Raw genomic sequence first — 27,877 nt, 5'->3', positions numbered from 1 at the left:
CAGCCATGCAATTGCAGTGAAAAGCTTTGAAGCTTGAGCAGAAATTTGCCTTTTGGCTTAGAGAGATTGCCCTCCTCTCATTTGGTTTAGAGAGATTTCCCTCCTCTCATTTGCGAACAAAAAAAAAACGTGATCGTTTTGGTGCTTTTGCCTTGCATTTCAGTACTATGGCTGGCAATAAGGATGATTTGTTTGGGATGGTTGAAACCGAGGACAAACTTGATGGCACAAATTATCCCATGTGGGCATATATGATGGGGCATGTCATTGAGGTTAGACCTGCTCGACTTGCTGCTTCTGATAATGCCTCTAGTACATCTGCTACTGCCTCAGGCTCATCTGGTGATGGGTCTAATGCTAATTTTGGTGCAGCTGCATCTTCCACTATAGGTACTTTGCCTCCTACTCAGGAGCAGATTCAGTGGGATGGACGTGATGCCAAAGCACATGCCTTGATTGCTCTTTCAGTGAAAAGAGTCATTATCCCTCATATCCAGTCATGCAAGACACCTAAGCAAGCATGGGATCAGCTTGCATCCTTATATCAAGTGCGGAATGAGACGAGGGTTGCCTATCTCCGCAAGCAGTTGAAGGATTTAAAGCTTGAAGAGGGTGGCAACATGGATGCATGTCTTACTATTGTGAAGGATTTGAAAGAGTAGTTGGCCAACATTGATGAAGTACTACCTGATTCTTAGGTTGTTTCTATGACCCTTGATGGGTTGCTTAACTCCTACTAGGCCTTTGCTACTACTTTGAGGTTGGTTGCATGTGGCAATTATTCCTTCAACCAGCTGGTTTCCCTCTTACTACAAGAGGAACAAAGCCGTGCAAATAGAAATGCCTCTATGGCTAGTGATCAAGCCTTTGCTGCACATCATATAAACAAGGGCAAAGGCAAGGTTTCGACTGGTAAGCCCCCTCATACACATGCTGGTCACTCCCATGATGCATCTTCTTTTGCGGAGAAGAAGAATAAAAAGAGATGTCACTATTTCATGAAACCTAGGCATGATATCTCTGAGTGCAGGAAGAGAATTGCATCTGAAAAGGAGTTTGGTCTTGCAGTTTCTGGTACTCCTAGTCCAGATGACCAGCATGAGTCAACTAATTTTGCACATGACCAACATTGAGATTTTCTTGTTACTTGTCAATGTAATCCTGATATTCCATGACAGTTTTTGATGTTTCTGATGCCTGGTTCTCTGATAGTGGTGCTAGCAAGCACATTACTTCCTGCCGGAAGTTATTTAGAGGGGGAACCATTACATGTGCCAATAATGCATCTTATACAGTGAAAGGCATTGGGCAAGTTGCCATTACTTCTATTTCTGGTGGTCTAGTCACTCCAGACAATGTACTTTATGTACCAGGCATCCGCAAAAACCTCATATCCATTTCAGCCGTAGCTACTTGTGGATATCAAGAGCATCTCAACTTGTCTTCCTACTTGCAAGTGACGGGTAACAGCCTTCTCAGCTTTCTGATGAGGAAAGGCATCATCTCGGCTTCGAGAAACATTGCATACCTCCGTGCAGTTAGTCGGAGACAAAGGAAGTGCTTGCAGACCAGAGACCAATTGTGTCGGGCACTAGGACCTCTCAATTTCTCAAAGATGAACAACAAAATGTGTTTTCGTTGATGGTGTTAGGTGTGCGGTCTATGATGCTACACATGCCTTTACCATGGTGGCACATTGACCAGAGGGCTCTACAAACTTGATGCATATGATAGATGCTTAGATGATGCTGGATTTGCATATGCAGATGCCTATGCTGTTGGTGCTTCTACCATGGCAGATACTCATTTGTGCCATGAGAGGTTTGGACACCTCAACTTTGGGACTCTGGTGAAGTTACATAAGGATGGTATGGTTGTTGATCTTCATAAAATGCATGCCTTCAAAGCATGTCTGTGAAGCATGCTTGCTTGGAAAAATGCACCGTTTTGCATTTCCAAAGGATGGGAGAGTTGGTGCATCTTGCAAGCTATATTTGATTCATAGTGATGTTTGTAAACACATGTAGGTAACAACTCTTGGGGGATTTTACTATTTTGTCACCTTAATTGATGACTTCACTAGATATACTTGGAATTTTGCCTTGAAATCCAAATCTGAAGTTTTTGCATGTTTCAGACATTTCATTGCCTTGGTAGAGAATGAAAGCGAGCTGAAAATTACCCACATAAATACAGACAAGGGGGGTGAATATATGTCAAAGGAATTTGCTGATTTTTTGGCTTCATGTGGCATACATCATCAATACATTGTGCCTTACACTCCTCAGCAGAATCCCGTGGTTGAGAGAAAGAATAGATTAGTCATGGTGGAGATGGCCATTGAAAGGTAACAAATTGTGGTTGGATGCCGTTATGTGTGCCAATTATATTTAGCAGATGTCCCACTAAGGCATTGAAAACCATCACACCTTATGAGGCAGGTCATTTCTTCATGGGCACTTGCTGGAGGAAGTCTATGCTACCCAACCTCCTGGCTTTGAGATTGAAGGTTCTGAAAGGAAGGTATGCCGCTTAAAGAAAGCCCTCTATGGATTGAAGCAGGCACCCCAGGCTTGGTATTCCAAGATACATGCTCATTTTCTTAGTCTTGGATTTCAGAACAGCCCTATAAAGGCTACCCTTTCATCCGTAACAATGTGACAGATTTGCTGATTTTGGTACTCTATGTGGGTGACATGCTTGTTGTGACTGGGACACATGATGAGCAAATTTTACCTTGTAAGCTTGACTTGCAAAAGACATTTGCTATGTCTAATCTTGGTATTCTGCATTATTATCTGGGCATTCAATTTGCTAGCAATGAGGGGGTTATTTTGATGTCACAATCCAAGTATATTGGATAGCTTTTGCAGCGTTTTTAGTTTACGGATTGCAAACCAATATCCACACCATTAGAGCCTTGTTTTCACTTCTCATTTGAGGATGGCAGTGGTGCATGTGATGCCACCCTCTATCAGCAAGAAGTTGGTTGTTTGATCTATTTATGCCATACCAGACCCAATCTAAAGACAACTCGGCATATCTTTTTACGAAGGCTCTTCCTCGACCTAAGTTTGAAGCTTTCCGGCTAGCTTTAAACTTAGCACCTTTTGTGACTTGATTTGTTATGCTCTGTACAGTCATAGGTTGCTATATCCCTACAGGATGAACATGTGCAACCATGACATTAATTATTCAAGTATTTTGGCAAGTGTCGAGGATACTTCAGCCCATACCATGGAGGGGGGTTTGTAGGCCATTCTATTGGCTATCCATAGGTGCCTTTCATTCCTTGGTATGTGCCTTGTAGGCCTAGTCATAGGCAGTTAGGATACTTCGTACAGTTAGTACATGTACCAGTTAGGACACTTAGCCCGGTTAGGACACCCTGTCCTAGGGTTTTGTTATATTGGGTGTATCTTGTACTCATTCATTGATTGCAGCAATTCATTACAGCATTTTTGCTCCCATTGCTTCATTCTTTGAGCTTCCATTGCTTGCCCTAGCCTACACAATTGGCCTTTGCTCTAATTTTGAAATCACATGTTTGTTAATTGCTTGCATTACCTACCGTTTGTCCTTTTTTGTGTTCTCTTCAAAGTTTTGTTGCACGAATCATTTGAACGTGCTATCATTGATGTGCTCTGCACTGTGTGTTCAGATAGGTATGCAGAGATTTTTACTATTGCTTTTGTGGTGGCAAAGCACTGTCTCAACCTTATCTTCTTGAGGACGTTGTTGAAGCTACCCTCCTAATTCTCAATCAAGTAGTTACATCGGCTAAATGTTTCATTGATCCTTTGTGTTCTTGATATTGTAGCTTGTTTCACAGATCACCGCTTACAGATATCAGGGGAGGGATTCATCGACCAACCAAGCTACAGACTGATAATCTCCCCCACTCTTTGAGGATTTTGGTAGGGCTGTTCGGTGTTTCTTGACACTGACTACACATTGAGATTGAACGGGATGAGGGCATGCTTAGAGAGGGCTGTATATGCACTCTATGTGATCTACAGGAGATTGAGTCAAAGGATTACTTTGCTTTCAAACGCGTACTATGAGATCCCAGGTTGTCACCATTGTCTTTATAGAGATGCATTCGGACCTCTTTCTAGCCTCTTGTCTCAATCGGATCAAAGACTTTTGACGACCTCAATTCATGAGGCTGTACAATACAGAGACAACTGCTCTAGAAACGTAGACGAGTCACGAGATTAGGGTGCTCCACCAGACTGCACTCAAAGTGTGATCACTGAGTTTTCCCGGTTGGATAGCACAGTTCAACAGGCCCTAGGGAGATGGCGTAGCCGAGGTTTAGAGCGAGAGATACGACAGACAAGATTAGGATGCTCAACTAGACTATACCCAAAGTGTGGTCATTGAGTTTTTCGAGTTGGACAACATAGACCAGCGGGCCCCGAAGGAGATGGTGCAGTTGAGGCTCAAAGCAAGATATACAACAGAGCAGTCAACGTGTTGATGTTCAAATCACGCTTGGGAATCTTTCCTCCATGCTCATGAAACAAAGGGCACAGTCGATGAGTATGATAGTCGCAATTGTTTGACACAAAGCAACGGCTAGCAGACCACACTCAACCATGCATACTCACCAACGTCAACACTCTATCATGGGTTTCAAGCCACTCCAACACCATTCACTACAGAGCCTCTCTGTCAAGACCTCTTATCCATTCTCATCTGCCCGGTGGACTCAGTTCCTGTGACGACAGCATACAAAGAACCAGCATAGTGATGCCACACCATAGTTTCCATCCCCTTCGTGGGCTTAGACACTATACTAGTGTTTATGTATATGTTTGCATTTATCTTGAGTGCAAATGCCTGCTTAGAGGCTCCACACATTTAGCTCATTGTATCTGGGTTTTTTCAATCTCATAGAACCTTCCGTCTTTTGAAGACATTAATAAGCTAGCTTTCTTTCCTTTTTAGGAGCATCCCTAGAGTACGTGGGATGCATGCCTATGTGACACATGGCAAAGTCAACTAAATTGAACCAATAACCTAGTTCCATGTGACGTGCAGTAGCAGTAAGAAAATTTGAAGGAAACTGGGAGCAAGGAAGCAAGGAGACTGAAAGTATATTGCAGAAGACAATTGAAGGATTACAAGCTCTTGGACGCAGACTCTGCCTTGGCCCTTACAATGAAGTTGGGATGGCTTCTTATAGGATAGAGCTGGGTGGCTATCTTGATCATACTTTCGGTGCACTACTGAGTGGAAGCTGTCCTCTGCAGAATCTTTGTACAGTAAAGTGACAGATATTTGACTGGACAGGTGAAGGTCTTACCCGGGACATCAAGCAATGTCTATTCACAAGAGAGCATGAGGAGTGGTGCGAGTTGAGTCAAAGCAGGCAAAAAGAGGGTGAACAAAGACAGAGGGTGGGCAAGATAGGTGCGGGTCTATATGCGCCCTCCCACAGTTTGTACAGGCAAATGCACGCTGCCATACATGTAGAGTGGCAATGGGGCGGGATTAGACTGTATAGGGTGAAGTGGAGTGAAAGAGGATGAAGGGAGGCAAGGAGGGACAGAAACAAGAGGCTAGTGGGAAGAAACAAGAATGGCAATAGGTAGGAGGGAGCAACAATAGGCCAAATGTGTCTTGTAACCTACGCGATTACAAGCAGTTATAAATGCAATTCGACACTCTAATACACATTCAATTCATCCTAAAGCCTACAAAAGTAGCTGATAATTCTATTACTCTATTTAGATTTTCAGTACTAGTACAGACCATTGGGATAATGGCACCAATGCACTCCAACTGTTGGTCCTCCCAAGGCATGCTTCATGGTTTGCACACCCCCTCAATACACTAGACTCAGACCCTATTGAGCCATTGGCAGCATCTTGTTACATATTTCCTCGAAGCAAATAATTGTGATCGCCCCTAATTAAGTTCCTTTGTTCAAGTCCTTCGGATATGGATCCTTGCGTAAAGCCTCTTTTTCCGTGTTCACTTCTGAAGATGAAGTTTGAATACTCCAAGTTCGCATACAATAAAATCATTCCAATAAACATAGACGATATCCACAAGGAACAATTTCTTGAAACCAACATCATTGTACTAACCTTAAACTGCACTAATGCATGACCATAGTGGGCACCAATAAAACATGAGACGACCGCCATGATTGAGCTGAAAAATCATTATACAAAATAAAACACATAAATATTTGTTCAAGAAGCCAGAATCCGTGCATCAAAATCCAATGTAGATTACATATCATACGACAAAGCAAACAACACAAAAAAGGGATTTGAGATTACTATCAATGACACCCTATATAGATTGCAACCCCAAAAATGTATTCTCATCTAGAAAGCAACACAAGAATAAAACTAAGAAAATAAATGTATTCCATGTGTGGCAAAGGGAAAGTCTGACTCAAGAAGACAAACACAACAATCGATGTTGCGAGAGACATGACTTTACAAAAGTGTTGCACACAACGAGGTATCTCTACTTCAACGTGTTTCAAATTTAAACAAATAACGACAGGTGTGATTTTATGGTGAGCTTTTTCAACCAAAACATTTCATATATAAGTATTTTTTACTAAAGCATGAAGGAGCATCATAAATGATGTTTTATGATTGCTCGATCGTTATTATCACAAATGAATCAGGATGCGGTTCTGATGAAAAGGCTTAATGATTCCAAAATGTGCGTGCATGTGTGTGTGTGTGTGTGTGTGTGAGAGAGAGAGAGAGAGAGAGAGAGAGAGAGAGAGAGAGAGAGAGAAAAGAGAGGTCGCTGAGCGCCCCGCCAAGTCCTTCACGCAAGGCCCCCCCCTCCGTCCGTACGCTCGTACGGTGGCTGTACGGTCTCCGTACAACCATACCAAGGCCTACGGCAAATTCGCCATCCCTGTGCAGACCTGAGTGCAGGCCTGCATGCCTTCTCCGCTCTCTGCTTCTTTTGTGTGCAAGTACGTCACCGTCAGTCTTTCCGTACCACTGCAGTCTTCAGCGTTCTGTCAACTTTTCCGTACAGCCCAGTCTTTTCCGTACTGTTTCTGCTGATTTCTCCGTACAGCCCGTTGGTGTTTGCCCTGCTCTTGCTCGCTTGTTTTAGCTGCTGCCAACCACTCCCTCTTGCCATCTGCTTTCTTCCCCATTATTGTGTATCACCCGTCCATAACTGTGCATAAACCCTGCTGCCCTTTCTTGCTTCATCAATTCTGCCCTGCTCACCTTCATGGAGGACCATATTAAAAGCTACTCTCGGAAGGACTTGTCCCGAGACCCTAAAAGACAGCAATTTGAATTCTCTACCTCAGCTTCTGAAGATGCTCACTATGTTTTCGATATGCTCAAGGATGAATTTCACCACAGCCGGAAGGAGTGGGCCAAACCTCCCCCGGCCCTTAAGTACAAGCTGAAGCTGCCCTCATTGGTTACTCCTCTCCGGAAGTTCTCTCAGCAAGCAGTTATCATTTTCTTCCCTGGAAAGTTACCATCTGCAAATGATGTGGCTCAGTGGGTTCAGGCTTTGTTGGGAGGTTGTTTTGTTGAAGGAGTATACTTTGCTTCTCGGGGTTTTTATGAAGTGCACTTTTTGGATGCCTCATATCGTCAGCAGATATTGGAGATGTCTCCTCTATTCTATGGCAGACAAATGGTGCATGTCATGCCATGGTCGCCAAATAAGGATTATCACGGTCTCATTCGACGTCACTGCCCTGTATGGGTTGAGGTAGTGGATTTTCCGGATTATATGAGGGCTGAGCTACCAAGTTTGGCAGCTACTTTGGGGCAAATTGTATGCCCACCCCGACCTTCGGGCAATCGAAATCGGTTTTGTGTTCTTTGGGATACAGATCACCCAACCCCCCCTTCTATTGCGGCAGAGGTGGAAGATGTTCCCTTGGGCGAAAAATATTTTGATTTAAAATGGGGAGTATTTACAGGTGCTTGTTTTACTTGTCATAAATTTGGCCATCTAGCTTCACAGTGTCCTGCAATATTGCATCAGCTCCCACCTACAGCTATTGCTCTAGAAAATACTACCTCTCCAACTTATGGTCCAGGGCCTAAGGCAACGCCTAGCAAGTTGGGTGATGTAGCATCTAAATTTGTTCTTCCCAAAGAAAGTGTGGTCCAGGTTTCAGCCAAGCAAAAGGATAAGGGAAAGGGCAAAATTTCAGAATCCAATGCCTCTCCTCAGGGTGCATGGCAGCAACCCAAAAAGGTATTTGCGCTTAAGCCACGACCGTTACAATCTCGGCATTGGGATGCCTCTACTTCCACCCGTGGTCAGACCTCTACCCCTGCTGATAGCATGACTTCTCAATTGTGGGTTGATGTGCTCAAGAAGGGCATTCTTGTATGTGACAATGATGCGGATAATAGAGCTACTGATCCAGGAGGCCAGGTGGACGTCGATGTCATGGCTGAGGCCTGACAGCTTATACCTTTACTATGTTTCTTGGCTCCACTGTACATATCTTCTATGTCTGCTTCAATTACTTGCATTACATACAATGTTCAAGGTCTTTGCAATGTTAATAAGTGGAGACTTTTTTGGCACTATGTACATAGAATGCACCCCGATGTAATTTCCTTACAGGAACATAACCAACACTTCTTGGCTGGCCAGCACGCCACTTTGCTGGTTATGACATTTTTTATGCTGGTACGATGCACTTTTCTGGGGTATGCATGCTGGTAAAACATGATATGCAGCCCACGGTTGCTTACAACGACCCCCAGGGTCGATGGATGGTAATCAGATGCATCTGTCATGCTGATCTTTATGAAATAGCATCGGTTTATGCCTCTCAAACTTCTGCGACAAGAGCTCGAATGTGGGACTCCCTCAAGCAATATCCATGGCTGTCTAATGCTTTTTTGTGTGGAGACTTTAATAACTCGCCTGCCATGCAAGACAACAACACTCATCGTTCTCACATGATCCCCACTGAGATTCGACATTGGGAGGATATGCTTTCTTTTTTGCATGCAGAAGATTTATGGCTCTCAACAAGGGATAGAGATATGGGTTATACATACCGTCACAATGCTTTTACTCATTATTGGGCTCGACTTGACAGATGGTATTTGTTGTAGGCTCAGCAGTACACTAGTTTCACGTGTGCATTATGGGTTGATCATTCCCTCTTGTTATCTGATCACTTTCCAGTATGCCTGACATTATCTATAGCACATTTGACAGATGATATGCCTTTTTTTGGTCGTCCCCTACTCCATGTTAATAGTGCTTATTTGCTTCATCAACAATTTCAGAACATGGTGAGAGTGGCTGTCAGCCCCCTCTTCTTACATGCTCAGGAGGACATGGATTTTGCCTGGATCAATGTTGCCCATCGCTTGCAGGCTGTTATTCAAGATTATGGACGGAGTCACATGGAAAACCTCAGACTTAAGCTCAAATGGGTGGGCTCAATCTCACAAGCAACAGATGGATGCAATCAGCTCTTATAGGCAGCTCACCTCTTCTGAACATGATTCTTGCGCTTATGCAGTTCATATCATCCATCAAAATGATATTCGTAAATTAAAGAAGTGGCAAATCCGAGCTCGCATGAAACCCCTTTTGGATAAGGGCTGCTCCTCCAAGGTCTTCTTTAAAAGCCTGCATGCGGATAGGCGAAAGGAGGATATTTGCAGGATCAGGCAGGATGATGGCACATGGACCACCTCCAAATCAGAACTGTAATCCCAATGTTCTAGTCATTTCCAGCATCTCTTTTCTCCTCAGCATGATTATTCGATGCAAGTGAATGCAGCTAGGTCTCAATTCCTTATGCATGTTCAATCTATATTGTCTCGGGAACAGGCTCATGCATTGGAGCAGCCATTTATGCTCAAGGAACTAGATGATGCTTTGAGTCATTTACGTAAAGGCAGCTCTTCTGGTTGGGATGGATTGACTGTTGAATTCTTCCGTGCATTTTGGGATGATCTCAAGCACACTCTTCTTCTTATGATCAATCATGCTTGGGCAGAACAATCTCTTCCCCCTTCTTGGAAACATGGGCTTGTCAAATTGATCCCCAAAAAAAGGTTGTGTGAGACAATGGCTGATTGCCCATATCTCTTATGCCAGTCATCTACAAACTCATTACCAAGATGATTGTCCTTAGGGTTCGATTTATCTTGCAAGCTGGACTTCATCCCAGGCAGTATGGGTTTGTTCCCAGAAGGCATATTACTGACAATATCTCCAATGCTTTGCTTGCAATTGAGTATGCCAAATATTCCAAACAAGATGTTCTCATTCTGCAAGTGGACATTGCGAAAGCATTTGATACTGTCCATTGGGATTTTATTTCTCAGACAATGCATGAATTGGGATTTGGCCCTCGGCTCGTTCATGTTATTTACTCGTTGTATTCTCATGCCACTGCACAGTGTCTGCTTGGTAGTGGGTTGTCAAGGACATGGACTATGACCCGTTCAGTGAGACAGGGATGCCCTCTTAGCTCCCTACTATATGCCATTGCTACTCATCCGTTATTGTTGCATATGGGCCATCTTGCAGATACAGGACAGCTTCATGGCTTGCAAATTCCAGGGGCACAGCCGTTTCTTGCACAGGCATATGCTGATGATTCATATTTCATGCCCAGGAATTCTCAAAGTGACCTCTCTCATTTGATGCATACTTTGAATGATTTTGGCATAGCTGCTGGACTGCATATCAACTTTCAGAAATCGACTCTTCTAGCATTGAAAGAAGCTGATTGGCATGCACTTCTCTGGCCAGGTCACATTATTTCTCCCCATACCATTGTGAGGCATTTAGGGTATCCCATTGGCTGGAATATTACCCCTCAACAACAGCTTAAATGGGTGCTTCAAAAGATTAACAAGAAGCTGGAATACTGGCACTTGTCAACTTGGCCTCTACATGTTTGACTTCGGATAGTCCAGTCTATCATTATGGCATATGTGCAATTTTACTTGCCTCTTCTTCACTGGTCTTTTAAGCATTTGGCTTCTTATATGTCCCAGGCTATGGAGATATTTTGGAAAAAGAAAATCTCACAAAAAGGCTTTGCGACTACTTCCCATGCAGTCTGTTTGTTCTCCTAAGACTCATGGCGGACTGAATATTCTCAATCTTCAGTTTCATATGTTGGCAAGAAAGAGCACTATGATTGCTGATTTCTTTAAGCAAAAACAGCCATGGGCTATTATGCTAGCAGCTCTGTGTGGAAACATGAAGTCTCATGCATATGGGCATTGGATTACAGATCACTAGGAAGCAGTCATGTCCACTTCCTGGCTGTCCTATTTCTACTGCTTTTATTCATGACTGGAAGAGAATCCTCTCTTATGCTAAATGGTCAGGTGCTTTCTCCCATCATGGTAACTCTCTTCGTATGGAAAGCATCCATTGGAGCAAGGTGTTTGAATCTCCTCTTGCTTTACAGTCACCAATTAAAGCATATAATCTTATGAAATTGGGCATAAGATTTGTCGGAGATGTGGTGGATCAACATGGTTATGTGCTCTCATTTCCACAAGCTTGCAGGACATTCCCCTTGGGTCTGCATCATAGGCCCATTTGGAGAATACTTACAACTATGTTGCAGCCATTTGTTCCTGTTCCTCCGCTGTTTGTTCAGGACAGATTACTGGACTGGAATCTGATTTCCTTGTCTCCTGCTACCTGTTCACTTTCACTGCATAATTTGACATCTTTGATGGTCTACAGATTTCTTCTTCCACCGCCATGGATTGATAAGCATGCCAACACTCTTTGGAATTTGGATAGGCCTTTATCTTGGTGGCAATCAAAACTCAGGAAAATTTGGAAAGCTAAATTGCCATTGAAACAGAGGCTCTTCCTTTGGAGATGTATAGTGGGAGCTTTTTCCATTGGGGTGAAATTGGAAGCACGCTGTATTGCTTCCTCTTCCTGCCCCCGTTGCTCTCATCACCATGAGACAGTTCCCCATTTGTTATGGTCTTGCCCGCACTCTCGAATACTGATCACTCATGTTTCTCATTTGCTACGGCTCCGGTTTCCCTCTATCAGATTCGGGAAACTCTTCTAGATGTTTGGATGCTTCTCACCTCAGATGTCTCCATTCCTTCTTTTCCTTCACTGGGCTCGCTTTTGGGTACTATGGACTATTTGGACACAGAGATTACATTTTAGGATGGGACAACAGTTTCCTCAGGCATATGCTTTCTTCAAAATGTCCCTCAAGCAATCTTTATATGATAGTTATGCTACGAGGGACTTGGATGCTACTAGCCTTGAAGTGTTTTCTCACTGTTTTTGAGTTCTTTCATTAGGCTCTCCTTTGGAGTCTAATGTCATGTACATTGATTTCATGCTAATTTTATAGTTACTGGTTTCACGAAAAAAAAAAAGGTGTGTGTAGACACAATTGAGAAGACAAGAATTAGATCTTTATGCCAACTCCGTGTGTGTGTGTGTGTGTGTGTGTGTGTGAGTGTGTGTGTGTGTTGGAAAGGTGGTGTGTGTGTGCGCGTGTGTGAGTGTAGGTGTGTGTGAGAGAGGAGCGACCTCTGCTGTTCAGCCTCGTCAAGGTCTCCGTACAGCCTCCCTTTCTGTCCGTACACATGTACGGCTGTCGTACAGTGTTTGTACGCCCGTACAAACAGATAGGCTAGGTCTGATGTACCTCCGCGCAGCTCTGAACGCAGTTCCGTACCTATCTGCATCGCCGTACAGTTTTTCAGGAAGACCACGTTCTGTACGTTTGTACAGCCCCGTCTGCATCTCCATATAGTCCCGTCTGCTATGTACTTCTCCGTACAGATTTCAAGAAGACCGTCTGCATCTCCGTACAGATTTCAGGAAGACCGTCTGCAGCTCCGTACAGTCCTGTGTACTTCTCCGTACAGTCCTGTGTCTTTTCCGTACAGTCCTGTGTTTTGCTTCTATACTTCTCCGTACAGTCCTGTGTCTTGCTTGTTGTCTCTATACTTCTCCGTATAGTCCTTCTTGTCTTGTCGTATTTCAATCATGGCTTCAGGTTTGGATGTTTGTACATATGCTCGAAAAGTAAGACCCGTAGATGCTAAGCGTCGCCCTTCAGAGCCTGCATCACAAGATGATGAACTTACTATGGAAGCTCAGTACGTGTTTGACACCCTTAAGCATCGATGACTTTCAGCAATCACGACAGGAATGGGGCAAACCAGTTCCAGAGGTCACGTACAAATTGAAATTGCCGTCCCTCGTGAATCCTCTCAGAAAATTATCTCAAACCGCGGTTATAATTTTCTTTCCACGAAGAATCCCAGCGGCCAGTGATGTCGCACAGTGGATTAAGTCCATCCTTGGAGGATGCTTTGTAGAGGGAGTGTATTTTGCATCCAGAGGCTTTTATGAGGTGCATTTATCAGATGCTTCTGCAAGTAGAGGCTACTTGAGTTCTCTCCCCTGTTTTACGGGAAGCAGATGGTACATGCTATGCCCTGGTCCCCAAACAAGGATTATCAAAGTCTTATACGACATCATTGTCCTGTATGGGTTGAGGTTGTTAACTTCCCGGACTATATGCGTGAAGAGTTGCCTGGCCTGGCTGCTTCTTTGGGACGGGTCATTTGTCCTCCACGCCCTATGGGAATCCGTAACAGGTTATGCATTCTCTGGGACACTGATACACCTACCCCTCCTTCTATTGCAGTGGAAGTTGAGGGAGTGCAATTGGGAAAAAAGTATTTTGAATTGAAATGGGGCGTGTTTGCAGGAGCTTGTTTTGCCTGCCACAAGTTTGAGCATCTAGCCTCTGAATGCCCAATGGTTCTGCATCAGCCCCCTCCCAATGCCTTGCCGCCCCAGACACGGGAAAAGAATGAGAATTTGCAAGCTGAGACGGCAAATAGAAATGGAGCAAAGAATGCCAAACCAATCAATCAGGTGCATTCACTTGCTGGAAAAGGAAAAGATAAAGAAAAAGAGAAGATGAAGGAATCTGCGGGAACTGATCAGGATGGTTTTCAATAACCTAAGAAGGTGGTTATATTGAAGCAACGCCCCTTTCAATCTCGTCAATGGGATGCTTCTTCTCCCTCACCAGGATAGGCTTCTACTTCAGCTCCTGTCCTTCAAAATTGGGTGGGGGTTTTGAAGAAGGGCATCTCCATATGTGATTCTGAAGAAGGGGAGAATGCTATGTCTTTCATGGATCATGAAGGAATGCAGCCCATGCAGGTAGAGGCTTTGCCTCTCTGACCTCTTGTTTTATTCTTATACTTTACTGTATATACCTCTTTCATGCATCAAACACTTAAGTGCTTTACATACAATGTACAGAGCCTCTGCAATGTCTCAAAGTGGAGGCTTTTATGGCATTATGTACTAAAATGCAGCCAAATATTGTTTGTTTGCAAGAGCATAATCAACACTCCAAGGTTGGTCATCATGATTATTTTGGCGGTTTTTATGATATATATTATGCTGGTACCACTACCTACTCAGGTGTATGCATACTGGTTAGACATGAGCTGGAGCCTCAGTTAGCCTTCAATGACAGTAGTGGCAGATGGATGGTCATACAATGTAATGTCAATGGTGATATTCTTGAGTTTGCATCAGTCTATGCCTCCCAGACCTCTGCCATGAGGGCTTCATAATGGGATTCTTTATGCAAACATATGACTAAATGGAGGAATGAGGTTAAATGGGGAAAAAGGACAGCACAACAATTGACTGAATTTTCTCAGTTAAGGCCTCTCTCTGATTCAGAAAATGATTCCCTTTCACATGCTCAAATTAAATTGACTGTTAATGATCAGAGGAAATTGCACAAATGGCAGATTAGAGCAAGAATGAAGCCCCTCATAGATAAGGGCTGCTCATCAAAAGCCTTTTTCCAGGGCCTGCATGCTACTCAAAAGAAAAACTCATGTCTAAGGGTAAGGAAGCAAGATGGCTCTTGGACGCACTCTTTCTCTGATCTCCAAGATGAATGCCAAAATTATTTCCAGAAATTGTTCTCTGCTCTTGGTTCCCCATCAAATCAAATGACTGATGCGAGGACTGAATTTCTCCAATATGTTTATGAAATAGTGGAAATGGATGATGCTCTTACCTTGGAGAGACCTTTTACTGACACAGAACTTGATAATGCATTGTTCCACCTCAGCAAATACAAGTCCCCTGGCTGGGATGGCCTTACGGTGGAATTTTATATTTCTTTTTGGGATGATTTGAAAGATGTCCTCTTGCAAATGATCAATGTTGCCTGGCAAGAAAATCAGTTGCCGCACTCTTGGAAGCATGGCATAGTCAAACTTGTGCCCAAAAAACATCTGTGTGACCATATGTTAGATTGGAGGCCTATTACTTTGATGCCTGTAGTTTACAAACTCATTACCAAAATGATTGTCCATAGGCTTCACAGGATACTGGATGCGGGACTTCATCCTCATCAGTATGGATTTGTACCGCGAAGACAAATCCATGACAATATTTCCAATGCCTTGACTGCAATTGAATATGCTAAGTATTCGCATCAAGATGTCCTTATATTGCAGGTGGATATTGCTAAGGCATTTGATACTGTTCAATGGGATTTTATCTCTCAAATCATAGCTTTGGTCCCAAGATAGCAAATGCAGTTTACTGGCTTTATTCTGACTCTACTTCTCAGTGCATTCTTGGGAGTCATCTGTCTCAGTCATGGACATTAGGTCGATCAGTTAGACAGGGCTGCCCTCTTAGTGCTCTCTTCTATGCCATTGCGACCCATCCCCTTTTGATGTATCTAGATCATCTTACAAACACAGGACAGATGATTGGTCTTAAAATCCCTGGGGCTGCATCTTTTTTGGCACAAGCATATGCTGATGATTCCTTCTTTATGCCACAGAATTCTCCCCGGGAGGTTCACATGCTTATGACCACTCTTTCATTGTATGGTTTGGCAGTGGGATTGCATGATGTCAATTTTGACAAATCTAATTACTTCCCCTGAAACAATGTGATTGGCATTCTATTCTTTGGCCAGGTCAGGTGGTGCATTCCAAAGATGTAGTCAGGCATTTGGGATATCCCATAGGATGACATATCACCACGAAGCAGCAGCTAAAATGGATCTTCCAAAGACTTCAACATAAACTGGAATACTGGAAGATTTCTACTTGGCCTCTTCATGTCAGGCTCAGAATAGTGCAGTCCATTGTAATGTCCTATGTCCAGTTCTTTTTGCCTTTGCTGCATTGGTCCTCCAGGTATATTTCAGCCTTTATGTCTCAAGCTATAGAGATGTTATGGAGGACAAAAACTACTGTGAGAGCATTGAGACTGATGAAGATGGAAATGGTGTGCTCTCCTAGGATGCATGGTGGACTTAATGTCCTCAATATAAGATATCATGTGCTTGCAAGGAAGGCGACTATGCTGCATACTTTTTTCCGCCAACAGCAGCCATGGACTTGTATGCTAGCATCCATGTGTGTCAACATGAGGACTTGTGCTTATGGTCATTGGACTACTGATCATTGGGAGGTTGTCATTGGCAGATTTGTAGGAAAGATACTAGCTGTCCTTTCTCTACTGCTCTGATACTTGACTGGAAACAAGTACTTTCTAAGGTCAAATGGGCTCCTGATAATTACTCAGGAACAAACTCAATGAGGAAAGAAAGTATTCATTGGAGTGCCATCTTTGACATTCCGCTCGCTCTACAAGAACCTGTTCGGGCATACAATCTCATGAAATTGGGAATTAGATACATACATGATGTGGTAGATGATAAGGGATATGTCTTATCTTTTCCTCAGGCCACTGCTTCCGATGCATTGGGAATGCATCATAGGTCTATATGGAAGAAAATTGCTGATTTATTACATCCTTTTCTACCTGTTCCTCCTGTGGCTGACACAGACAGGCTTACGGATTGGCAATTGCAACCCTCTGCTACATGCACTCCTCCTGTTCCTCTTCCTGCCTTAACCTCCATCAAAGCCTATAGGCTTCTTCAGCCTGCTCCATGGATTCCGCAATATGCTAATTCTCTGTGGCATATAAGGAAGCCCCTCTCATGGTGGCGGAAGAATCTCAGGATGTTATGGAAGTGTAAAATGCCATTGAAACAAAGACTTTTTCTTTGGAGATGTATGACAGGTACATTGTCAGTGGGGGTCACACTTGCTAAACGTCGCATTGCACCATCCACATGTTTAAGATGTCAGGCTCCTTCAGAGACTGTTATTCATTTGCTTTGGCACTACCCGTGTACTAAGATCCTCCTCAAGAGAATTTCAGATTATCTTCGGATCCGTTTCCTGAGTCACAGATTTGGAAAACATTTCTGGCTCTTTGACAGATTTATGAAGTCTTTGTCTCAATACTCACAATTTCTCTTGGGTGCGATATTGGGCTCTTTGGACAATCTGGAGTGAGCATAATTTGGCATACTTGGGTTGGCAGATTCACAAGTCATATGAATCTTTCCGAGGTTCATTGCGGCAATCCTTATATGATGCCTGCCATGAGGGTGATATGGATGCTTCTCGCATAGAGATTTTCTTTTTATGTTTCTGATCTTTGGGATACTCTCCATTTCAGAGACTTCCCATCATGTAAATTTATGATCATATAAATATATGCACTGGATATTACAAAAAAAAAAAAAAAAGTGTGTGTGTTGGTGGTGTGTGTGGTGAGGAGAGTGTGTAGGTGGGAGTGGTGAAGGAGAGGAGAGAACTGTCATTCAGCCCCCCCCCCCCACCTTCCTGTTGGCCGCCCTTCAGCCCGTGCCGTCTCCGTACACCCTGTACGGAATCCATACAGGACCCGTTTGCTGTACATACACTGTCTGACAGCTTTCCGTACCCTGCATGCTGCTGTTTTCTGCTGTCTGGCCCCATCCGTACAGGTCTACGGTGCTGCTTGCCTCCATGACTCTGCTGTCCTCTCCTTTCCCTACAGCTTCTGTTTTCTTTCCGTACAGCTCCCCTATGTTCTGTCAGCCTTTTCTGTCTTTTCTTTTCCATACAGCTTCTGTACTGCCAGCGTCCCTTGTTATTTCCGTACAGCTTCTACCCTTTTTGGCTGCTGTCAATCCTTTCCGTACAGTTTTCTTTCTTGCTTTCTCCTTCAGCTTCAGCTCTCTTTCCTGCTCTTTTCCTTAGTTTCTTGCTCTATAATCCACAGCCTCCCTTTTAGTTCTGGGTTCCCTCTTCTACAGCTCCCTTTCAAGCTTCCTCTTTCTTGGGTTCTTTTTTCCCTCACCTTCAAATGGCAGATTGTCCTTATGAAAAGACTTTTCAGAAAGAGAGATCAGTGCAACACAAAAAACAAAAGCAGGTTATGGGTCAGGATGACCCCCTTCATGACTCTGCAGAGGCTCAGCTTGTCTATGAGGTGATGCATGAGGGTTTCGAAGACACTCGCCAAGCATGCCATTATTATCTTTTTTCCAAGACGTATGCCTACTGCTGCGGATGTTGGTAATTGGTTGACTAGAACCCTGGGTGGCTGCTATGTCAAAAAAGTTCATTATGCAGCAAGGGGCTTTTTTGAAGTGATCATGGCAGATGCAGAGCATAGACAGATTTAATTGGAGCACTCTCCTCTTTTCTATGGGCAGCAGATGGTTCATGTGTTGCCTTGGTCACCTACCAGAGATTATCAGGCATTGGTCAGACACAGATGCCTTGTCTGGGTGTAAGTGGTGGATTTCCCTCAATGTCTGGCTTCTCTTTTACCAAAAATTGCAGCCTCTCTTGGCAAAGTGGTTTGCCCACCACGGCCTAATGGCAATTCAAATAGATTTTGCATTTTGTGGGATACAGACAATCCAACCCCATGCTCTTATTCAGTCACAGTGAATGATGTTTTGATGGGCAGTGCCTTTTATAAATTGAAATGGGGTCTCTTTGCAAGTGCTTGCTTTGAATGCAAGAAGTTCGGGCATATGGCTTCACAATGCCCTTCACGTGCTCCCAAAATGCCATTGCAGGCTGAACTATCACCACCTCCGAGCAAGAATTTTAATGCCCCCTCTCTGATGAAGCCTAAGGGGGTAAAACAGTTTTTTGATGTCTAGGACAAAGGAAAAGCACCGGTTGCTTCGAATGGTAATATTCCACTTTCTATCCCTTCCGCCTCTCATCCTCAAGCGAAGGAAAAAAATTTGAAAGATGCTTGGCAAACCCCAAGAAAAGTCGTCTTACCTAGGAGACCTTTGCCCTCCCGGACTTGGAATGGTGCCTCCTCTCAGGGCAAAACACCAGTTGAAAACTCTGGCTTTGGTCTGACTTGGGCTGCGGTGACTGCAAATCATACCCTCTTTCCAGAAGAGGAAGATGCTTCCTCATTGTCTTCTCCTCAAGCTGACTTTTCTTCTCAGGGCCGAGGCTTGGACACTGAGGTGGAAATGCAGACATAGAAGGCTTTTTTACTGTTGTACATACCTGTCCTATATCTGTAAATATGCTTGATCATCTCAAATGTGTCACTTTGAATATACAGGGATTGTGTGATGGTCGAAAATGAAAATTGGTCTGGCTGTATATACGCCAATTGTAGCCTGATATAGTGGCTTTACAAGAGCATAATCAGCATATGTATGTTGGTAAATCTGGACATTTTGCTGGTTATGACATTTTCTATGCTGAAGAGCACTCTTTCGGTAGCCTTTTTTGTTAAGCATGATCTTCAACCTATTGTGGCTTTCAATGATCACCATGGTCGATGGATGATCATACAATGCCTTGTTCAAGGCGACATCTTTGAATTTGCATCAATATATGCTCCTCAATCTTCTGGGAATCGAGCTTTGATTTGGAATGCTATGCATAAATATCCCTGGCGGAATTATGCTTTTATCTGTGGTGATTTCAATAATGCCCCTCAACTGGGAGATAATACCTCGGGCCACACTCACATGTTGGCTTCTAAAAAGCAGGCATGGTCTGATTTTTTGCTTCAGTTGTCTCTGGTTGATCTCTGGAGGGAATTGTAGCCCATGCTTACGGGCTCAATCTTCATATCAGGCACACTTGGACAGATGGTATCGGGTTGATCCGCAGCATTCTTATGCCTTCACTTGTTAGCTTTGGATTGACCATGCCTTCACATATTCTGATCATACTCCTCTTTGGCTGAGGCTCTCTTTGCATGACTTTCCAGATGATCGATTGGCTTGCAGACGCCTTTTGCTGATAAATAATGCTTATCTTGACCATGCTGATTTTAAAGCCATGGTTCTGATGCCATTCAGCCTCTTTCTAATCAGATGCACATTGATTTGGATTATGCATGGCAGGCTTGTGGAAAAAAGGACTTGTCAAGCTCCTTCCAAAAAAGCAGCTATGTGATTCGCTCACTGATTGGAGACCAATAACGCTCATGCCAGTCATTTACAAGATCATAGCCAAAATGGTTGTTGATCGTATTAAAGGATGGGTTGCATCCTTTGCAATATGGCTTCGTTCCCCGTACACATATCACAGATAATATTGCCAATGCTTATATTGGCATTGAATATGCCAAATACATGCAACAGGATGTTCTGCACTTACACGTGGATATTGCAAAAGCCTTTGATACAGTTCAATGGAAATTCATCTCGCACACAATGCGAGCTTTGGGGTTTGGAACAAAAATGCAATAGATTATTTATTGGCTTTACAGGGACAGCAATGCAGCCTGCATTCTTTCTAGAGATCTCTCTGATGAGTGGACTCTTCGTTGTTCAGTCCATCAGGGATGTTCCCTTGGTGCTTTATTGTATGCCATTGCTACCCATCCTATGCTGCAATATATTGATCATCTCGTGGCTACATGCTCCCTTCATGATTTGGAATTGGATGAAAATCGCAGCATGGTTGCTCAAGCCTATGCTGATGATTCTTTATTTACCCCGAAGAATATGCAGAATGATCTTTCTGCTTTGATGCAGGCTCTCTCTATTTATGGTTTAGCAGCTGTTCTTCATGTAAATTTTCAAAAGTCTAAGCTGCTCCCATTGCATTCTAAAGACTGGGATAGTCTTTTGTGGCCCGAGGAAATCATTCCACCCACTCAAATTGTTCGTCATCTTGGTTACCCTTTGGGGTGGGGTCTCACTCGTCGTCAACAGACTGATTGGGTGATGGTCAAGCTTCGGAAAAAGCTAGAGTATTGGAAATTGGCAACCTGGCCTTTGCATGTTCGGCTTCGGATTGTGCAATCCATCCTTGTGGCTTATATTCAATTTTATTTGCCAGTGATCCTGTTCAACAAGGCAGATCTTGCTTCTTTCATGTTTGCCACATGGAAATCTTCTGGCGTTCCAAACATGGCAGAAAGAGTCTCAGGATGCTTTTAATGCATCAACTTTGTTCTCTTAAGATGCATGGTGGTTTGAACATCACGAATATCCAGGTGCACATCCTTGCTCACTTGGGAAAACCTATGTCATTTCCCTAGTCTAGAGTGTCCTCATCACTAATCCAAAAGCCATTGGATTTGTTCCAATTAATGTGTGCATAGCATCAATCTCGAGCGGTGTCATAGAAAACTCTGCTTGTATGATCTAGCGAGGGATTGAGGGCTTGCTCCGAATCATCCTGGATCCCAACGTCACCTATAGTCTCTCAAAGTGTCGCCACCTCAGTCACTGTCAGATCACATACCGAGAAGGGTGCTGCATACATGGTTATAGGCCTCACTAATGTATCAAACAGCCATCGCTTCATTAGGGAGTCTTGAAAATGCACCTAAAAACGTTCTCTCTCTAGTCCAGCCAGAGTTCCTTGCCCTCGTGTACGGCATCGTCATGCCCTGACTGCATGGGTCATCATAAAGACTAGCCTTGTAAAGACTACCCCTAGATAAGTGTAAGACTCTACGATCTCCGCTGGCTCTGCTATGTAGGTGAAGCTATGTCGATGAAGTGCTGGCCAGGAGGTGCTGAAGATCATAACCATGGTTTTACCAAGGTTAACCATCAAATCCCTCTCTTTACAGAACACCCCCAGGGCATCCAGGTGTTTCTGTAACTCCTCTACTGAGGAGGAAAGGAGGACTACGTCATCTACGTACAATAGTATATGTATCATCAGATCGGCAAGCCGTGATCCTTCGCTGGGAGGCGGTCAATGAATGTCGTGATCTCATCAATATATAGCCCAAACAAAGTTGGTTAGAGGGGGCATCCTTGCTTTACCCCTATCGTACTCTCGACCCAGTCTGACAGGCCCTTTGATTGACTCATATAGACTCATCACCCCCCAAAACATAACAGCTAGGATCTGCATGTCCTGTAGTTGTCTAGTCATATGAGCTTGTGGGATGGTATTGAAGGCCTTCCAAAAGTTTAAAACAAGCGTAGACTTTCTGGGACTGCGATCGTGCCTCCTCAATGACTACCAGTAGAGTGAAGATATGATCCACAGTGGAGTGTTGTCTCGTAAAGCCAGCTTGCCTTTATACTCAATGCCCATGCATCTCTATGTAGGAGCTGATCTCTCTCTCTCTCTCTCTCTCTCTCTCTCTCTCTCTCTCTCTCTCTAGTGTACCAACCCGTAGATTTTGGCCAACGTGTGATCAATCATTAGAGTGCAGTGTCCATGAGATCTCCCGCTTTGTGTATCGGTAAAATGGTAGTGGTATTCCAAGCAGAAGGAAAACCGTGACATACCACATGATTGAACATCTGTGCTAAGATCAGGGCCAACACCTCCTATCCATGTGCGAAGTGCTTATTCCATAGGCCCTCATGGTCCTAGGCTCTCCGATTGTGGAGCCGACATAATGCAGCTCTCACGTTTTGTGGGGTGAATAGGATGCGAGTGGTGGCCGCAGGTGTCTTCCCCTCAAATAAGAGCCCCCATACAAAAGTGGGGTCACCTCCACGAAACCATCCGATCACGCCATTCATCCTATGTGAGAGGAAAGCTTGCCTCTTAAGTCGCGTCAGGCATCGCGAAAGCCGCTGTGCCTCAGACCCCTCGTCAAGTGTGCCAAGGCCTACTCCCATATGAGGTAGGATCTCATCTCCGTATCTCATAGTCATACCAAGGATTATGTGGCATTTTTCTAGCTGGGGAGCGAGCTGTAGATCTAGTCGTTGGGAATGATCTGGCAGCAGCATCATGGACCACTAATACCAGTGCATCTGAGGCAAGGACATGGCAATGGCACAAGGCAAAGGGGGGGGGGGGAGCGGGGGGGGGGGGGGGTGGATCATCAAACCAATCAAGCCACAAACACCCCCCTCAGCAAGGGTCACATAGCAGCAAAGGGAAAGGGCCTATACGAGCAACACATAATCACACTTCGGTACGGATGTAGAAGTAGTGTCTACAGATGTTGGATAATTGAAAGAGTAATTCTGTGAGAAAGCTCTCCTATTTTGGAGCAACATATACATGGTCCTAGGCTGAATATACCCTTCCAAATCTATGTCTTTGCTTTGAGGTACACTCGCGAACATATCATCTTGATCAAAGCAACGTCTTAAACTCGGCGTGATTATCCTTGCTTCTTCATCAATACCAAGCTTTCCAAAAAAAACATTACTGATACATTTAGAAAGTGTCCAGTCTAGTTTGACTACACTAACATATATGCATGACAAGCTGAGTGAAATTATTGAATCATAAGTCTTAATATCTATTGAACTTACCGATCGGGGGTCATCATCCTCATTGAGATATTTTCCTCCATCTTCAGCTAAAATTGCACGCTTTTGAAATGCTGAACGCTGTACTACCACAAAATAAAGCAGGTTAAAGGCTGAGGTTTGCATCATCCCTCAAGGGGGTCGCTATCCCATGGGGCAGGTAGCTCATATAAACTGCATCAAGAGCATGATCGAAATGCACTCGAACCTGGGTGGGAGCAGGTGGATCTCGTACTATATCTAGCAATGTACTCTTGATGCTAAATGACAGGTATGAGTGATCGGCGCAAAGAGGGGGCGGCGAGAGTCTATGAACTCCTGCATTTGTGTCACAAAGCCATCAATTAGTCCACAGTGCTGCTGCCCCCTCGGTGTGGGAACATAAGTCCTCCAGACCTCAGCCATCACTGGAGACCATCATATATGATCAGGTCATGTATCGCTCCCATATCCAATTAATGTCTCCCCATACTCTGTCACATGTGATGCACCCTCTGAGTGTCTCTCTATACCGAGCTCTATTGGGTCTAACTCTAGCACTCGGATGGGCTACCAAAAAACTGTCTTCATAGATTGTCTCATAGGGGCTATGACCATTTGTCGTGACCTCACGTGCATAAGATGATGTGCCTCGGGGGAAATAGCACACTGCAATAAAGAGCGGTGGTGTGTCAGGTCGCTGAAATCGTACCCACATGTGTGGCGTGTGCTCCTCCTTCCATATCATAGCTATATGTGGCCTCAAATGCGATCTAAACAAGATTGCTACCCCTCCAGAGCCTCGTATCTCTTGTCTACATACAATAGGATGGATATGACAGATTGTGCGACAGTTGATCCTCTACCTCCTGAAGTATCCACAAAAGAGGCAAGCTCATCAACGTAGAGGCCCAAGAGGTTGGGAGAGAGAGTACACCCTAGGTTAACCCCAATGGCACTGCTCATTTGCTCTAATAACCCATGTGTGGTGCACACTCTGCCTATAACTATCACATATAGAGCCATGATTACCCATATAACATCATTTGCAATGTCCAAGGCTCAAAGTCTTGCAATGAGGCAAGCCCATGGTACAGAGTCAAAGGCCTTCTGAAAGTCCACAAAGCAACAATATACTCTCTCGTTTTGGATACATGCCTCCTCTATGGCTCTAAAGGCAAAGATGTGATCCAATACGGATCTATCTCATCTAAAACCTGCCTATTGCATGCATGTGCTCTCATAATACTCATCACTGAAGTGTATCTCCGTAAAACTTGGCCATCAAATGGCAAATCATAATAGTATGTAGTTACTTCTTGCATCAACGGATTCCCTACCTTGTGAATGGGTATGATGGTGTTTGTGGTCCAGGAGGTCAGAAAGCCACTGTAGAAGACTTCGTTAAACAGTTTAGCTAGGATCTGCCCCACCGTGTGTTACTAGTTTTGTAGCCCCTCCTAATCCTCCGCTTTGCCATCTTTATGGCCTCTTGAAATGTGTCGTGGCGAACAGTGTGGAGTTAGAATGAGGGACGTTCTCTAAGTTGGATATGGGTTGGTTAGGGACATCATAGAGTGTCTTTGCACAAGCTTTCCGAGATGAGGGTCCTTCATATAACACGGTGACGACCTTTCTAGAAGCTTCATCCAAAATCCTTTGGAATTATCACTATACAAGATACTTAAGAGGTCTTGTTCATGATGGGCTAGAAACTCTTGATTCTTTTGTCACACCAAACATTGACACTCTTTCCTGGTTTGTTCTTCATCTAGGTGTCCTTGTTCGGTTTCGAAGTGCCTAAGTGGTTTGAACTTTGCACTCGTCATTATACCAACTATTTTGAAGTATGGGCACGTTGGGTGGCTTTCATGTGTTTTTTATCGTACAAGGGAAACAATATTGTGCGGCGATGTGGATCAAATTGGTGAGGAAGAGAGCTTTTGCATCTATGCAAGGTTGTGAATCTATGTGCTCTACAGAGTGGCGATGCAGCTTGAATATACGTGGTCTAGGGAGTGGTCGAACTCATATTGGTAGTATGTGGATGACGTGGTCCTTGTGAATCTTGGATGTGTTGGTGAAGTGTTAGATCGAAAGATAGATAGGAATGGTCTGCTCCTGGCATGAGGGGGTAAACTCTGAAGTGAAGGCCTACATCGTATTCCTCTAGATTGTCACCACCACCTTTTGGGCAACATGTGTCTCTCTCTAATCTAGACCTTCTCTGTAACCCCTTGTAGATGAACATCCATCAGGGTACATGAGCCAAGTAACTATCTCCCATAGTGCGTGACAGTGGAACCAGTGTGTATATCCTTTGATTTGCGACTACATTCTCCCTGTGTAGATGGAAGTATGATGGCATGTTTCTGGGAATCTAAGATCTCTACCTACATATCCCTCATCTTGCCATTGAAGTCCTCTATGAGTAGGACCTCCCCCACTTGTACACATCTTTGACTGTCCTCATAAAGTGCTTGAAAAGGTGAGATTTGTCCTCCCTTACAGGCAATCCTAGCATAATCAAATGTCTGTGGTGGAAAGTAGCATGTTGCAATGTATACATTTGATGTGTCATGCATGCCGCACCATGCACTACATCCGACAGTTTGCCACTTTGTTTCCAAGGCCATATCGCCCATTTGCAAGCCTTGCTTGTGTATCCAGTCCAGAATCTTAGGACTATATGCGCCCCAACTTGTCGCTCTCGTTTCGAGGCCACATTGCCCACCTGCGATCCTTGTTTGTGCGTTCAGTCAAGAATCGCAGAGCCAGGTCGCCCACTGATGAGCTTTACTTATGTGTCTAGTACGGAATCTTGGACCCACATGTGCACTCTACTGCTACTCAGGTTCTAGGGCTACATCACCCACGTGCATCTTGCTTTATGTTTGCTCTAGAATCTTGGAACGGTATGCACGCTAACCTATGTGCCGTATTGGCCTCTGCTGTGATGTTGGCTCAATCGTGACCTTCAACATGGGCCTATTCAGCCCATTGGCTCATGCTCACTGGCCTGAAACCACATGCAAGTTATGCCACGTGCTTTTGTGGCACCTCTCTTTGCCCGCATCCTGTGCTCTTGTGTACCGCCCAAGGCCAATGCCATGTAGGGGGGCTCTTGAGGCTTCATCCTAGGCTACAACTGCCTTTGCATGGCCACTATGCCTCCACCCACCACATGGGCATGGTGGCCTCTACCACATCGCTCTTACACTAGCCGCTACTTGTGGGTGCATCCAAGCCAATCAAGTCCTCTGGTTCATCCAATTGAGACTACCAAGCCTGACAACGGGATATCTATTGTAGGGCCCTAATGAATCAAGGTTTGTGCATGCTAAAGAGAGCACAACCGCTCTATATAAGGCCTCATGTAGAAAAAATCTTTAATCTCAACCAAATCAAGAGTGAATGGATGGTAGCTTTGAAGGGAGATGAAATTATATGTCTGTTCAAAGTCGTGGCTCTCAAGAAGTGTAGTTTGGGAAATTTCAAAGGAGAAATATACTAGATTTGAAAGATCGTGTCACCTAGTATACCGAAAACAATGCTGGATTATCAATTCTCCAACAAATGCAATAAGAAAAGACATATCTATGCAGCTGCCGATTCCTCTCCTTTCATGCACAAGCATGCATATCTAGAGTGACAATCTTTCTTTGACACTATGTAGGAGATTGCAAGAGAGCGGATAGAGTGAGTAAGCACAAGGCAAAACACACTAGAAGAATAAGTTGTACATACATTCCATTCCATAAGCGTTGGTATAAATACAATCAATAGGCAGTATTACCAAGTAATGATAATCATCTGACTATTTATACATCTAGTAATGATAATCATCTGACTATTTACCCTAACACATCTAGTAATGAATAGACACCCCAAGACTTAACCAATGGACCATATCTTTTTAGAAATGCATTCATTACGTGTATCAATTGTATATACAAAGCTGTGACAAGGCCATCAACTTGATGATGCAGCTTACCTTAGGAGGCCTTCTGGATCAAATGGTGCAAAGCACCAACTTGGAGCATCAGATGGAGGTGGTCCATAATCTGGAGACCATGTGCTGCATTGCTACACAACAATGACATCAAGGTAAATTTGAATTCCCAAGGTATGATAAAATACAAAATAATTTGTTTGCCTCTGTGTGTGTGTGTGTCTCTCTCTCTCTCTCTCTCTCTCTCTCTCTGTGGATGTCACATTTGGAGGAGAGCCCCTGAAAACAGTCAACTCATATAAATACTTAGGACTGCATTTCATGGACAGCTACAAATGGAATGGCATGGA

At 44.0% G+C, this 27,877-nt stretch overlaps 1 protein-coding gene across 2 annotated transcripts in view; it reads right to left on the bottom strand.

Moving 5' to 3' along the window:
* Positions 1-27,877, bottom strand: part of LOC147880268 (uncharacterized) — a 139,715-nt gene that overhangs the window by 21,106 nt on the left and 90,732 nt on the right. For both annotated transcript variants that reach the window (XM_087370532.1, XM_087370531.1), the window contains 2 exons: positions 27,570-27,661; positions 6,099-6,165 (listed from right to left, as the gene is read on the bottom strand). In XM_087370532.1, the coding sequence (XP_087226658.1) occupies positions 6,099-6,165; positions 27,570-27,661 (159 nt within the window). The remainder of the gene's footprint in view (positions 1-6,098; positions 6,166-27,569; positions 27,662-27,877) is intronic.

The sequence above is a fragment of the Dipteris shenzhenensis genome, chromosome 32, assembly GCF_047967505.1.
Source record: "Dipteris shenzhenensis isolate YYH24624 ecotype China chromosome 32, Dip_SZ_1.0, whole genome shotgun sequence".
Taxonomy (NCBI): Eukaryota; Viridiplantae; Streptophyta; class Polypodiopsida; order Gleicheniales; family Dipteridaceae; genus Dipteris; species Dipteris shenzhenensis.
This window is presented reverse-complemented; position numbering and strand designations above follow the sequence as displayed.